At 49.7% G+C, this 14003-nt stretch overlaps 1 protein-coding gene across 1 annotated transcript; it reads left to right on the top strand.

Annotated features, from left to right (window-relative positions):
- Positions 1–964: 964 nt before the first annotated feature.
- WNT8B (Wnt family member 8B) lies at positions 965–14001 on the top strand. Its single transcript, XM_075025933.1, has 6 exons — positions 965–1673; positions 7760–7793; positions 9098–9236; positions 10633–10758; positions 12833–12975; positions 13401–14001. Exons 1-6 carry the CDS (start codon positions 1615–1617, stop codon positions 13956–13958), a joined length of 1059 nt encoding a protein of 352 aa, XP_074882034.1. The 5' UTR covers positions 965–1614; the 3' UTR covers positions 13959–14001.
- Positions 14002–14003: the final 2 nt, after the last annotated feature.

The following is a 14003-nucleotide window of genomic DNA, read 5'->3' as shown; positions in this document are numbered from 1 at the left end:
ATCAATTGCTGTCGGCTGCATTTTCTCCTCACCTAGGTGCTGGCAAACTGCCTAGCCACCCCCCAGGGTGAGGGGCACCACTGGCTGGGTGAGCAGCACTCTGGGTAAAGGTAGCATTTTGCCAGTGGTGCCCTGCTTGGGCAGAACCTATCTTGTCATGGGATGGCCAAAGTCCGGCTGAGAGCAAATCTTTGCTGGGCAGGTTTCCCTCCCTGAGACTGCATGACCTGGGAGGGACTTTCGTCCGCCTGAGGTGGCCCTGAGCAAAGCTCAGCCTCCAGCCAGCCCTGCCTGATGGCTCAGCCGTGGGGTCTTACTCCCCTTCAAATCCTGCCCTGGTCCAGCCCTTCTGCCTGGCAGCTGCACCCCAGGTGAAATGAGTTTGACTGGTCTCAGCCCATGTTTTAGCTGAATAATGTCCACAGCACAAAAATCAGCTGTGCAGTGTGGAGAAGATGCTCCTACAGCTCTGGGGCAGGGTGCTGCAGCTGGTCCTATTGACCTAGGACCGGTCAGAGTGGCTGTGGTGGGCAGTGTAACAGTAACTGGGATGTCCCACATGGCCAGGAAGCACAGGCTGGATGCACTTCTAAGTAGCTCCAGCAGCTCTTGGCCTGGGATAAGCCCTCACTGAGAGACCGCTGACCCTCCCAAAACAAAGACCCCCTTCCATGGACTTTGTAGGAAAGCCCAAAAGCAAAAAATTAAGGGGGAACGGGAAGGCTTAGTCAGAGGCCTTTCTCCTGGGGTGAAAGTGGCATGCTGCAAACAGGAGGTGGGCAGAAAGAGCCGGTCACCGCGAAGAAGGAGGAGCAGATGGAAGTAGGAATTGGCCTCTATACCCCTTAAAATTCTGGGGGAGACTAAGGCAGAGACGATGGTCACATATCTGTTTCCCAGCCTTCTCCCTGAAGCACGCTGCCTGGCCTCCAAGCAGCAGGCACGGGCGGCCTGAACCCAAGCCCCCCCATCCCAGAGCACCCAACGCACCCCAGCCCCAGCAACGTCTCCAAGGCAGGAGGCGGCAAGGGCATGCCGAAAGCAGCCCTTCCAGTTGCCTTTGCGGGGGATGGAGGCGCAGGGCAGTGCTGCTGGAGATTGAATCTGGTGATTACTTTAAGGGATTTGCTGTCTCTTTCTTTATCCCTCTCTCTCTCTCTCATTTTCTTTCTTTTTTTTTTTTTTGTTTTCCCCTTTTCCCTCCCTCTTATCCCTTTCGTGGTGCATTTGTCTTCGAGGAACCTGGGGTGTTCTTTTCATCAGTTCAATCTCTCTCTGGCACTTGAGTCCTGATTGGCTGAAGGACTTAGTGAAAAAAAAATCTTTAATTAAGTAGATAATCTCTTCTTAGGAAGTTCTGCGGCTCCATTTCACCAACCCCCTTTAGCTCTTACTTTAGGATTGGTTACCCTTTGCAGAAGTTGGGATTCAGGGGGCATATGCCTCTTCATCACACCAGGGCCGCCGGGTGGAAAATAACTCCATCCTTTCCCTAATTTTGTTGTGTTTCTTTTTTTCTTTTTTTTTTTTTTTTCTTTTCTCTGGTGGTGGTGGTACCCAAGATTTTTTTTTAGGATCTCCTTTCTCCCTCTTTATTTGGATTTTATATTTCCCATGGACCCTTATCTGGGCATCTTCTTCCTCACTCCCTTCTTCCAATCCTGCTGTGCCTGGTGAGTATCAAGAGCACCTCAGTCTGTGTCACAGGCAGGTGCTCTTCCCGGACACCCTAAGGAAATTCCTCTTCACTTTCCTAAATGTCCCCTCTTTCCCACTTAGCTCAGTTCTGGTCTTTAATGGGACCAGATATTTAACTAAGTCCCAACACACTCATTGGCAGAGAGGTTAGATCTAAGAAAGTCCCCCTTTTCCCCTGCACCTCCCAACAATAACTATATGGGCCAAATCCTGAGGTGGGGTAAACTAGAGTAGAGGAGAGCGGATGCGGAGGATCTAGCCCCTCACTTCCAACTGGGAAGATAACCCAGTGGGAGAGCCAGGGATTTCTGTTCTTCCAAAGGCTCACAGTCAGCTTGTCCCTTGTCTTAATCAAATCAAGTGGGGTTTCTCCCGTACTCTCCGAAGAGGACAGTCCCTGATTAAGAGCTCAGAGCCAGCAGGGGTGACTTAGATCCACGCGTCACTCTGGATGAGCAGCCTGAGACCCAGGCTCCTTGGCAGGCACAGGGTCAGGATTACACATCTGAAATTTATGTATTAGGATTTCCTGGGGAGAAGCTTTTGGTACGGAGATTGCTACAGCTTGGTTCCCAACCACCTGGGTCCCATCAGACCAATTCCCCTGTGCACAAACCTGTGGTCTCCTGTGGGCCTCTTGCTCTGTCCTAAGGGTAGTTTTACATTTATTTCCAGAAATAAATGTTTTGTAAGGGTGAACAGAAAGAGATTACATTTGCATCAAATCTCATATCATTCCTTGCCGAGTATATCTATCCCATGCCTGAATGGAGATGGACCCACACGACCTGGCTTTGTAGGTATTTTTTCCTATGTGACTTTTACCAAGTACCCCAAGCTTTATTCTCCAATTCTGTGATGCCCTGGGGAACCTGCTCAGTGGGTTACAGATTTATGTCTAACAGCAAGGAAAGTCTTTTTCCATTCAGTTACTAAAATCCCCTGCTTCCCCCATAGCAGATCTCTAGGGTTATTACCATGGATGGAGAAACCAAAATTACAGAAAGAGAAACTCAAGAATAAATGGGAACTCATTCCTGTTAGGCTGGGAGTGAAATTTATGTTCTTTCAGAGTTTATCTACTCCCTTCATTAAAAGAATGTGCAACAATTTGTATGTGTCTAAATATTATACAGTAGCAAACTCAAGATAAATCTCCCTTCTGGAACAAGAGGAGTATGTCTGTTATGCAGAGAGGCTAGGCAAGAATTCATGCTGCTTTTTTTTTATTTTTTCTGATCTTCCTGTATATGTTTCTTGCTTTCCTCAATATAAATAGATTTAGAATATATTAAAAGATAACCCCTCCCAACATTTTAAAGAAACAGTTCAAAGGGGAGAAATTTCAGACCACAAAGTAGAGTTAAATACAGAAATCCCAGGCATTTTCAATGGAATTTGGGTATCTAAATTCTCTGTCTGCCTTTTGGAAGTTTTTCTCTAAGAGAAAAGTTTATAGATAGTCCTGCTTCTCTCTGCCTGTTGTTCATAGGTCATGGTTTCCTGAGGGAAAGAAAAACTGAAAATCTTTATTCAAAACAATCATATTACAGAACCTGTCCCTTAACTCTTGAGGAGAAAAAAGCAAGGTTTGTGGGAATCATACAATAACCCTGCTTGCAGTTTTTGCTGGTCGTCTTTATCTGATCCAACAGCTTAAAATGCAACAAGATTCTTTTTTCCTGTGATTTAATCATGAGAATGGGGGGGGGGGGGGGATATAGATCAACATATATATATATATATGTACACACACACACACATATGTGGCCACTTCTCTGAGTGTGGATTAGATTCTGCCATGTCAGCTAGGTTGAATGGTCAGCATGTTTCTAGATGAAAAAAATATCAGGGTTGCATTTAGGAACTAGAAAATAAATAAATATAACAAAAGAGAGATAAATGAAGTGGGGGGGGAAGTAAAGCTCCAATGATAATGAGTTGCCTCCTGGTCTCCTATGCTGTGGGAAAAATGTGACAATCTAATGCAGCAGCTTGTTTCTAAATGTTTTTTTACACTTCAGCTTTGGGATCACCTTTAGTTTCCAATGTCACTGGTTTTCTAATAACTTGGGGGAGTTTGTACTTGAGAATGAAATTCAGATCCAAAATGAAATTGTATCTATTTTCAGTATTTACAGTAATGATGGTAAAGATCTAAATATAGCTTTATAATTTTCTAAAGAGCTGAACCAGCAGCACAGTAGCATGAGTAGGTGATAAGGTATCAAACAAATACTTTAATGGGAGATTTGATAAGGCTCTTGGGGCATATTAAACTGAGGAGTGGGATGCTGTTATTGGTTAAATTTATAACTGAACAGAAGTTATCAGAGGCTTATTAGTATTTGATATACGTAAAATATAATGGGACAGCTGCTTGGCAGGGTTATTTGCTTTCTGGTTCAATAAAACTATGATAGAGAATTCCGGCTATAGATACTCATTAGCTTTGAGATAATTTCCTAATATCAAACACAATGAAAATCACTTGCTCTAGATTTGCTTTTCACCTGCATGCATAGAGTTGCAGTGAGGGAAGCAGCATGCCCTGCCCAGGGCCCTGCATGGGCTGGGAAGAGGCTGAAGAAGTCAGTGGGACTCCTCTCTCTACCTGCTGAGGTCTGTCTCTGCTCTGCTTCAGTCCATGTAATGCTGTCCTGGAGTCTGAAGGTGGAGGGAAAGAGGTTTAGTTAGCTAGAAACCCTGGATCCTTTCTTGCAGAAAAGAAATAATTTCAAGTGTTTCCTTTCATGTGTGTGATTTCACAAAGTTTTAAATCAGTGTGGTGGCACTGAATTCATGGGAATTGGGCTGGTTTACACCCATTGTGGATGCAGCTAGCTAGTTAGTTTAGGATTATATTCTGCTTTCCTTTAAAGTGGTATGGAAAATTAATAGAAATAAATAAATTTTTTTAAAAAATCACACTACAGAGACAAAAATGGAGATTCATTTTCGCTGTGATTCCTATTTGCAGCACAGAGATTACTCTAGTGGCATTGTCAATATTGCACTACATCCGTGGAACAAGTGGCTTAATTACTCTCTGCCCTTGCTGGACACTATATCCAGAATAGAGATGCATTTTTCTTAGCTAGATCATATAAGCAAAGACAAAGTGCACAGATTTTGTCTCCATTATTATCTTTCCTTCCCTCTCAGCATAAATAAGAAAAATTTCAGCTAGCCTCCAGCCATATGACAGTCCCATCTCCCCTCTCCTGAATCCACTTGCAGCTGCAAGAGTTAAATGTGGGGGGTCAAGTGTACCAGTCTAAATGAATCCTTTACTTGTCTAAGTCCTAGAAACTCACCCAGCAGCGTGCCTGCCTGTTGATCAGAGAGCTCAGGGAAAATGCCTTCTGTCTCTCCAACTTAATAAAAATGTTTAGAATATCCTGCTGGGAAATTGCTACTGTACCATTTGCTCAGCTGCAGATGGTGAATTGGCACATTCTGAACTTGGCCTTTTTGTGAACCTTGAGGTTTATCCTGGGAGGAACAGATCCTCTGCTTTAATGCAGTTATGTCAATTGACATCTGCTAACGGGCTGGTTTGGTGTAAACCCTGAACTTGTGGATTACTGTCCTCCTCCTAAAGCCACCCGTGCAACTGCTCGGATGTTCCTAATCCAGGATGAGGCCAGCAAGGGTTTGAAGCAAATCCTTCTTGCACACTGTGAATTTGGCTTTTCCTACCCAGGTGGGAAGCAATGTATCTCTTGTTTTGGCCACAAAAGCAAGAGAAGAGAGGACTTGAAATTGTCTAGATCTTGCCTACACAGGGGCATTTTACCAGAGTTTTCTCACAGCTGCTGCTAGGGGCTCAGATTCACACTGACACCATCCTGAGTGTGGTCCCCATAGCAAAGCACCTAAGGTCAAGGCAAAGGACAGGAGGGAAACCAGATGGAAAAGTGACTTGTTCATGCTGCTACCCAGTTGCGTTAGGATGGGGACCTATGGAGCTTACACAGTCTGAATAGCCCTAGGTTCATGGCCCTGTGTGATTCAGGTCACCCGATGCTCTAATCACTCGGCTACAGATGCCGTCTCTCCAAGTCCCAGGAAATATTTAATTAGCTGTACAATGCAGAAGCAGCTCCCAAAGGAAAATTCCTCTGCAAAACAGCCATCAACTTCGTGCTAAAGTACCCACGGGGGCTGGAGCATAGCCGGGTCTGAATCCCAGGCCTGGAACAAAGGGAAAGGATCTCCTGCTCTCACAGTGCCCTGGCACAGCCCTCTCCCTCCCGTTCTGACCCAGGGGAATCTTTCCCAAAGCAAGTTTTGTCAATATAGACACATTTCCACAAAAAAAAAAAAAAAAAGAAAGTTAGACTTGCCAGAGTGAAACTTTGCAAACTAGTTCTCTCAACTCTTTCTAAACTGTGAGCAACAGCAAAGATCAGGTTTCTTGCGATTTTGACCAAGCTAAAATAACAAGACCTCCTTTTTGTGGTGTACCTTGGAGAGGATCTCCATGAGGGCAGTTCTAGTGGCAGTGAAACAGGCTTGTTGACCACAGGAGCAGTTTTCCAGGGCAGGGAAACATCTACCCTAAATCTCTCATGTGTCTGATGTCTGGGCACCAGTCCCACCACCGTGGGTGCCCTCATGACCATGGCAGGGCTGCAGCATGGCTACACTTTGTCCCCCAGCTTGGGACAGCAGTGCCTGCTTCTGCCTGCACCCAAGCCCACTCTGGGATGGCCCTGCACTCTCTGTGCTGGATTTGTAGCACAACAGGACAGTGCCTTTCTCTCCCTTAACCAAGGATACCTCTGGCTCCAGACAGCATCACTTGAAAACACACAGGGGAAAAAAACCCCATAACCTAACCTGCACCTTTCTCCCCTGCATCCAGCCATGGTCCACCCAGCTACTGGGATTTTCAGAGAATAGGCGCTAGGAAACCAGCAAGCATCACTGCACACCAGGTAGCCCAACTGCAGAGCAGAGCATGCTGGCCCATTGAAGGGACAGAATGTGGACACTCCAGAGACTCACGAGTAGTGATGAGGGTTATTTTGCAAACCTGGAAAGAATGGAATGAGGCATTTGTAGGAGAAACTTCCCTTTTCTTGCTTCATTTCTGGCTAGGGATATTTGGGGTTGGCTCTTAGGCCTTTTTAAAGCCTCAGTTCTTTCTGCTATGACACAGCTAAGCTGGATTCACCCAGCCATCCTCCAGATTCTTAATGGTGGTCACTGCACTGCATGGAGTCCTAATGCTGATGGACCATTTGCACTGAAACAGTCTTTCATGCTGGAGAAGGAGACTCAGACTGGCCAGCATCAGCTCTGCTTTGCAAGCCCCTGGAGAGAATGATGGAGACCAGCCACACTGCCTTGTGGCCCTTAGAGATGATCCCTTCAGTGGGAACACCAGAAAGTTTAATTTTGGCTAGGACCACCCCTACGCATACCCCCACTCCACCACTGTGCAGTGCCCAGCAGGATGGGGAGGACAAGCATGTTTGTACTCAGCCATCACCATAACATGGCCAAGAGTAGAGCATGGATAGCAAGAGTTGGCACCACAGCAAAACAAGCAACCATGATCTGGGGGGGATGCTGCTGGGACACACACCATGAAGGAGCAGTGGTGTGACCTTCGCTTTCCTTCAGCATGGTCCCACAGGGAAAGCGGTGCTGGCACACGGTCCAGCTCCTGGGGCTGGGGGCAACGCTACCCTGAGTTAAGCCAAAGAGCAGTTTGGTAGGGTAAAAAGCAAGGCTGGGGGAACAGGAAAGCACTAAAAAAAAAAAAAGGGGGGGGGGGGGGTGGTATGAAGGGCAGCTGTGCAGAGGAAAGCAAAAGAAGGCAGCAGCAAGGTTGCAGCCCAGTACAGCTTTGCTGGGGGGAATGGGGAAGGAGAAGGCACCATCCCAGCTCACAGGGAGCAGTGAAGGGAGACGGGGGAGAGACCAAAGGTGCCTGCAGCCAGGAGACAGGCAGGCTGCAGGTGCCGAGAGAAGAGTCCTGGGATGCCAGGCATTCCCCAGGCCCCTCTGCCATCACCCCCTCCCTGCTGACACTGTCTCTGTCTTCCAGGTCAGTGAATAATTTCCTGATGACAGGCCCCAAGGTAAGAGAAATCCCTTTGATCTCTGTCCCTGATTCCACTAAACCCAGGGAGGGAGAGGCTCCTCCTTCCCACTCCTCTCCATCCAGCCTCAGCCAGAGCTCCCCTCACCCCCAGGTTTCCAGCAACAAGGCAGAGAGGAGCCAGAAATACCCACTGTGAGCCACAGCTCCTTGATCTATGTCAGCTCTGAGCAAAGCTGGCCTGAGGTCCTTTTAAGCTGGCTGGGGCCAGATTTTTGGAGATTTGTCTATTGGCACCAGCTGAGGCTCTCACCTGTCATCTATTGCTTCCTGATGATCAGGTTAGCATCAGGATCCACATTCATTGAGCTGAAAAGGTACTTTCTGTAGGTCCTGCAAATCATACTTCCCCCAAGGAACACAAATGGAATTGCCAGGACCTTCTTCAGTATTTTTGACCTCCCCCTTTTTGCATCCCTCTTTCAGAGGCTTTTTTTCCTAGCCAGGACCAGTTGTAAAATTCACCTGATTTTTTTTCTGGCTATTTCCCAGGAACATCTCCAAGCCCATCTAGCTCTTTCTACAGCTCTTAATGCTAAGGTGGAGTGACCTTGCCCCAAAGCACTGGCTGTCCCCCTGGAGCTGCGGTGAAGGAGGAGGCAGGCTGAGGCACCTGCTGGCCTGGAGCTCCCCAGTCTCTGAGGAGAAGGCTCTGCCTCCTCTCACACTGGCGAGATAAGGGGTTCCCCATTGCAGGGGCTGGCTGGCACATCTCTTAATGTGGCTAACAGCCAACAGCTCAGCCTTCTCCCCCAGGAGGCCCAGGCTCTGACCCAGCACAGCAGAAAATGCATTTGCTGCTGCTGCTGGTGGTGAGCTCCACTCCCCAGGGGAGCCAAGCCTGAGAGACCTCAGTTCTGTACATCTTGTCTCTGTAAGATGGCATGCAAGTTATTTTCAGTCGAACGCCAGCCTCCTGGGGAGCCTGGGGCCATGTTCTTCCTGGTGTTTTGCACTGTGCATCTCCATCCATCTAGACCCCAAAGCAGCAGGACCCACAATATGCAGTGCAGGGCAGGAAAGCTACACCTGCATCAGCCCCTCTGCTGTGTGGGAAGCTGCTGGGGCTACACCAGCTTTGCACTGCCTGCGATAGAAACTAGAGCTGCTGAGTGACTCCCCTGGACCCTAGGAGTAGCCTGGGGACATTCCCAGTCTGTCACCCGTGGGGCTGTCCCTGTATGCCGGCCAATGCGTCCTGCCTCCGTTTTGCAAGTTAACGCTGAGGGGGCTGAAGTGGGGCACACACTGTCCCCCCTTCCTGACCTGCTCCTCTGCTCCTAGGCCTATCTCATCTACTCCAGCAGCGTGGCGGCCGGGGCACAGAGCGGCATCGAGGAGTGCAAGTTCCAGTTCGCCTGGGACCGCTGGAACTGCCCAGAGAGGGCACTGCAGCTCTCCAGCCACGGCGGGCTGCGCAGCGGTAAGGAAAGCATTGGATACCACTACTGGGACCCCCTCACTACAGGTTAGAGCCCATGGGCCCCTCTTCTCTTCCCAGGTGCCTCCTTTTCTTCCCCATCCCCATCTGGGATGTGCCTCTCCGAGGAATGCCTCGGAGGGATCGTTCCAGGAGGCCCCTTCACCCATCAGCTCCCAGACACACGCTGGGATCCAGCTTCAAGACAAGGCAGCCTCACAATGCCAGGATCGCCTCCAGACCTGCCGAGCCCCAGCTTGCACAGGACGGGAGTGTCCCACCAACCCTCACACAACTGGCTCCCTGCAAGGATGCACCACCACAACCTGTGGCATGGGCTGCTGGACATGCCATGCCTATGTGGTGTCTCTTGCCAGGATGTCCCAGGGAGGCTGAGAACCAGCACAGGGTGGTGGGGTGGCAAGCAGAGGGATATGGCCAAAGGAAGCAGGAAAGAGCTTATCAGTGGCTGTGCTCTGGCCAAGAGGCAGGAGAAAAGTCTTCCCATAGCTTCCAGATGTCAGGGTCACCTTGGGCGGAAATCCAGCATCCATGACCTGTGCCACTGCAGGGCATGGAGCTGTGGTCATTGTCACTGTATCCCATTCCTTGCCTGTTTGCAGGTGCCAGGAAATGTTTTGGTGCATACCTGGTCCTCTAGACCCATGTATGGCATTGGGCTGAGCTCATACCTGCCCTGTACAGGCAGGACCTGGGTATGGAGGAGAGCCTCAGGCCTCTAGTAGGACTGGCAGCAGATGAGGGACCAGGGTCCCAGGCAGAGGTGGACAGAGGTTCCAAAGTGGGGCCTTGAGGAGGCAATTGCAGGACGAAGTAACCCTCTGGGACTGGGAGCAAGTCCCTGAAGCATTCACATCAAGGTTATCTGCTCAGATACCTTGCTGGTATTAAATGAAAGCCAAAGGCTCAGTGAAGTCCACTGATGATCACCACACTGGTCCTGGTGGGTAGGTATGGTCCCTGCTCTGAGCCCTGGACAGTGTCCAGCAGAAGGTAAGGCTCGAGGTGGCTATGAGGAGGGAGCTCTTTAATACTTGGAGAGATCCCCTTCCCCTCTGGGATCTATTAGCACGACATGGGGGACATTTGGCTGTCTGTGCTGTATTCCCACTGCTGAGCTCCCACAAGGACAGCCAAGTGCTAAACTCATCCACACCCTTGGAAATGGCATGAGTCAGTCTGGATCGGGGAGCTTCTGCCTTCGTGCAAGCCAAAACTAACCTAATCTGACATGTTGGGCCTCCTCTCTACCCCACAAAGCCCTGCCCATTGCAAATCTCTTCTTATGCAGTCTCCTGCATGGCAGGAGTTGTTTCTAACACTGGTCTCGCCATGAAATCTTTAGCACATCTGCTCTCCTTGTATTCCCACTTGACAGCAAACCGAGAAACCGCTTTTGTCCATGCCATCAGCTCTGCGGGTGTCATGTACACGCTGACCCGGAACTGCAGCCTGGGAGATTTTGACAACTGTGGCTGTGACGACTCCCGCAACGGACAGCTGGGTAAGGAGAGATGAGCTGCCATCCCTCTCTCACGTCCCAGGTGGCAGGAGACAGCTCCTCCTCTCCCTCTCCCTCTCCCCTCCAGAAACAACTCCTCCTCCTGGTCCCTGCACCTAGAAATAATGCCCAGAGCAGAGCTTTGCCTAGCTCAAACCAAAGTAGCTCTATGGAAGCTAATGGGGCCACCTCCAATTTACACCAGCTGAGGCTGAGCCCTTGGTGTTTTCCATTACTTTCTCAATGAGTAGGAAAGTAGAAGGGGGTTGCAGTTTCCCTGTTTCAAATCAAGAACCACTCTGTTTAAGCTGCTGGAGGGAATGACTGTATCTTACCGGCAGAGGAGAGAATCTGATGCCGAACATCTAAATGGCAGGTCTGGTTAGAGCAGCACTGATCAGGCACCTCGGGGCTTCCAGGGTCTCCAGGACCAGGGTGGCCCCAGAGCAGAATTACCAGGTGGGAAAGTAGGGTAGCATTCATAAATCCCTCCAGCATTTGTCAGCATGGCAGGTGCATGAGAGTACAAGCAGGAGAACTGCTGTGGCAGCACACAGCCTTCACCCCGTTCCTGACGCAGCGGTACCCAGGCCCACAGCCACTAAGCACCCCTGGGTATGGAACCCAAGGCTGCACCACTCCAGTTCTCTGCTCGGCTTTTACAGAAAACATTGACATTTTGGTCTTTTGTTTTGAATGGAAAGAGGCCAAATTTCAAATTATCAAAATCTTTTAAAAGCCATTCTCCGCCCAGCTGCACTGGGCAGTCGGTACGTGTTAGTTTATGACAAACTCCTCTGGAGTGTCCAATATTTAGTAATCTGCTTTATTGGCTAATAGTTTTTAAAACAGCCACTGCTTCTTAGGTGTCGGAGGCGTGGGATAGGCCATCTCTAGCAGAACTAGACTTTTGGGCAATGACACACCCAATATTATCTTCTCTGGAAAACTGAGTTACTCATACTACACTTCTTTTCCCCCAAACATATCTGTTTTTCATGAAAATTTTCCATTGTGAACTTAAAACCTTGGAAGGCAAAGGAAAATTTTGGGCTTGTCTAGAACAGTGTGGTTCAATTCTAAATTACATTGCGCTGAATCCAAGTTGGTGAAAGGTTGCCATTCTGCCTTCGGTCCCAGCTCTTGATATGGACTTCATCATCCTCTGCAATTACCCACCTCCCATGAGACACCCCAGCCTTTCACTGGAAGAGGGGACCGTGATCCTCTGGGGAAGTCCAGGCAGGAGCTGGGCCTTTCAAGAGAGGCACAAGGCCATTAAACCACAACTTCCAAGATGTACCGCCAAGGCACGTTAGAGTCAGAATGTTCCAGATTTCAAAACTTCAAAATGAATTTAACATTTTTCTCTAGGAGGAAAAGAAGCAAACCGCATGACATGTTTCCAGTCAGCCAAGCTAAGTTTTTGAGCTCCCATGCAGTTAGGAAAAGTACCCTCCACATCTTTCTGTGCATTCTCCCAGTTCTGTGCTGACCTCTTTGTCTCTTTATGATAACTGGAAAATCAGACCCTTCTGAGATGCTTAACATCATCCCAGGATTCTGTGTGTACCAAAAAGAGGGCCTCCTCAATACATGTGTGCTGGGCTTGGGTTGTTTCCCAGAGGAGGGGAATCTGTTCCCTCTGACCAGGATACCTCCACCGGTTCACTAATCCATGTTAGCAAGATGCTGCCCCTGCGAGTTGGACTGAACCAGTTCAAGTCAGGGTTTGAGGGAAGGTGAGTAAAGACCCAACGCTTTATCTATATGGCTGCTAATGCATGATAATTAACAGCTTCTGAATCCTGCTCTACAGAAAGCGCGGAAATCCCTGGGTTTGTCCCACAGGACATACCCCTTCCCTGCCTGAATGAGTCACTATCCAGGCCTCAGTAGAAATGGCATGAGCCCAAGGGGAGGGAATCAGGGAATATTGCGAGGTGAAAGGCTGGACTTGCCCCACAGCCTCCATTCCCTCCCATCACTTCTGAGACCCTTTCTTGTCCCCAGAGCCATAAGCCAGGCACGTGAGGGGCTGGTTCCCTGACAGCACACATCTCATCTCCTATCCTAGGGGGGCAAGGCTGGCTGTGGGGAGGCTGCAGTGATAACGTGGGCTTTGGGGAAGCCATTTCCAAGCAGTTTGTGGATGCCCTGGAGACTGGACAAGATGCCAGAGCTGCTATGAACCTGCATAACAACGAGGCGGGTAGAAAGGTAAGCCCTTCTCTCCCTCCAGACCTGACAATGCATACCAGATTGGCTCTGGCGATTCACTGTGGAGAGTCACAACTTGCTGTGGCTAAAAGCACGTGTCCAGAAAAAACAACTACCGTGCTGAGGAGAAGGGGATGGCAGCAGTACTGACGTGATGGGTGGTGTTTGTTCTAAGGTAGCAAACCTTCTATGATCACACTGTTAATGGCTTCCTGCTGTCCTCTTTCTCCCGGTTCAAGTAGGGGAGTACTGTGGAGAAGCAAATCTGTGAGCTTTAAGCCAACAACCCCCGGGCAGGACTACTGCACAGGGAGGGTCAAAGGCAAACCCCTCTACAGGCGTGGAGCCATGTTTCTCCATGCACTGCAGCACAGAAATGACCCCTCTGGGCTTTTTCCTGAATCCCCTCTCTCCTCACACTGTAGGCTGTGAAAGGGACCATGAAGCGGACTTGCAAATGCCATGGTGTGTCGGGGAGCTGCACCACCCAGACCTGCTGGCTGCAGCTGCCTGAGTTTCGGGAGGTGGGCACTTACCTCAAGGAGAGGTATCACAAAGCCCTGAAGGTGGACTTGCTGCAGGGGGCAGGGAACAGCGCTGCCAGCCGGGGTGCCATCGCCGAGACCTTCAGCTCCATCTCCAAGAAGGAGCTAGTCCATTTAGAAGACTCTCCTGACTACTGCCTGGAGAACAAGACGCTGGGGCTGCTGGGCACGGAGGGCAGGGAATGCCTGAAGAGGGGCAAGGCGCTCAGCAAATGGGAGAAGCGGAGCTGCCGGCGGCTGTGCGGGGACTGTGGGCTGGCAGTGGAGGAGAGGCGAGCCGAGATGGTGTCCAGCTGCAACTGCAAGTTCCACTGGTGCTGTGCCGTGCGGTGCGAGCAGTGCCGCAAAAGGGTCACCAAGTACTTCTGCGTCCGCAAGGAGAAGCGGGAGCGGAGTGGAGGTGGTGGGGCCAGCCGCAAGCTCAAAAGAAAGCTCTAACTTGCTTCTGCTCCTCCATGGCCCTTTCTGCCCCTCTGCTCTCCT

This window comes from Buteo buteo, chromosome 4 (assembly GCF_964188355.1).
Source record: "Buteo buteo chromosome 4, bButBut1.hap1.1, whole genome shotgun sequence".
NCBI classification, from domain to species: Eukaryota; Metazoa; Chordata; class Aves; order Accipitriformes; family Accipitridae; genus Buteo; species Buteo buteo.
Note: the sequence above shows the minus strand (reverse complement) of the source record. Positions and strands in the feature narration are given on the sequence as shown.

Bases quoted from the DNA above. Each gene is read 5' to 3' on its own strand.
- WNT8B (XM_075025933.1), top strand. From the start codon at position 1,615: ATGGACCCTTATCTGGGCATCTTCTTCCTCACTCCCTTCTTCCAATCC. The intron at 7,794-9,097 runs GTAAGAGAAATC...CTCTGCTCCTAG, and splicing joins TCCTGATGACAGGCCCCAAG to GCCTATCTCATCTACTCCAG. The intron at 9,237-10,632 runs GTAAGGAAAGCA...CCCACTTGACAG, and splicing joins CCACGGCGGGCTGCGCAGCG to CAAACCGAGAAACCGCTTTT.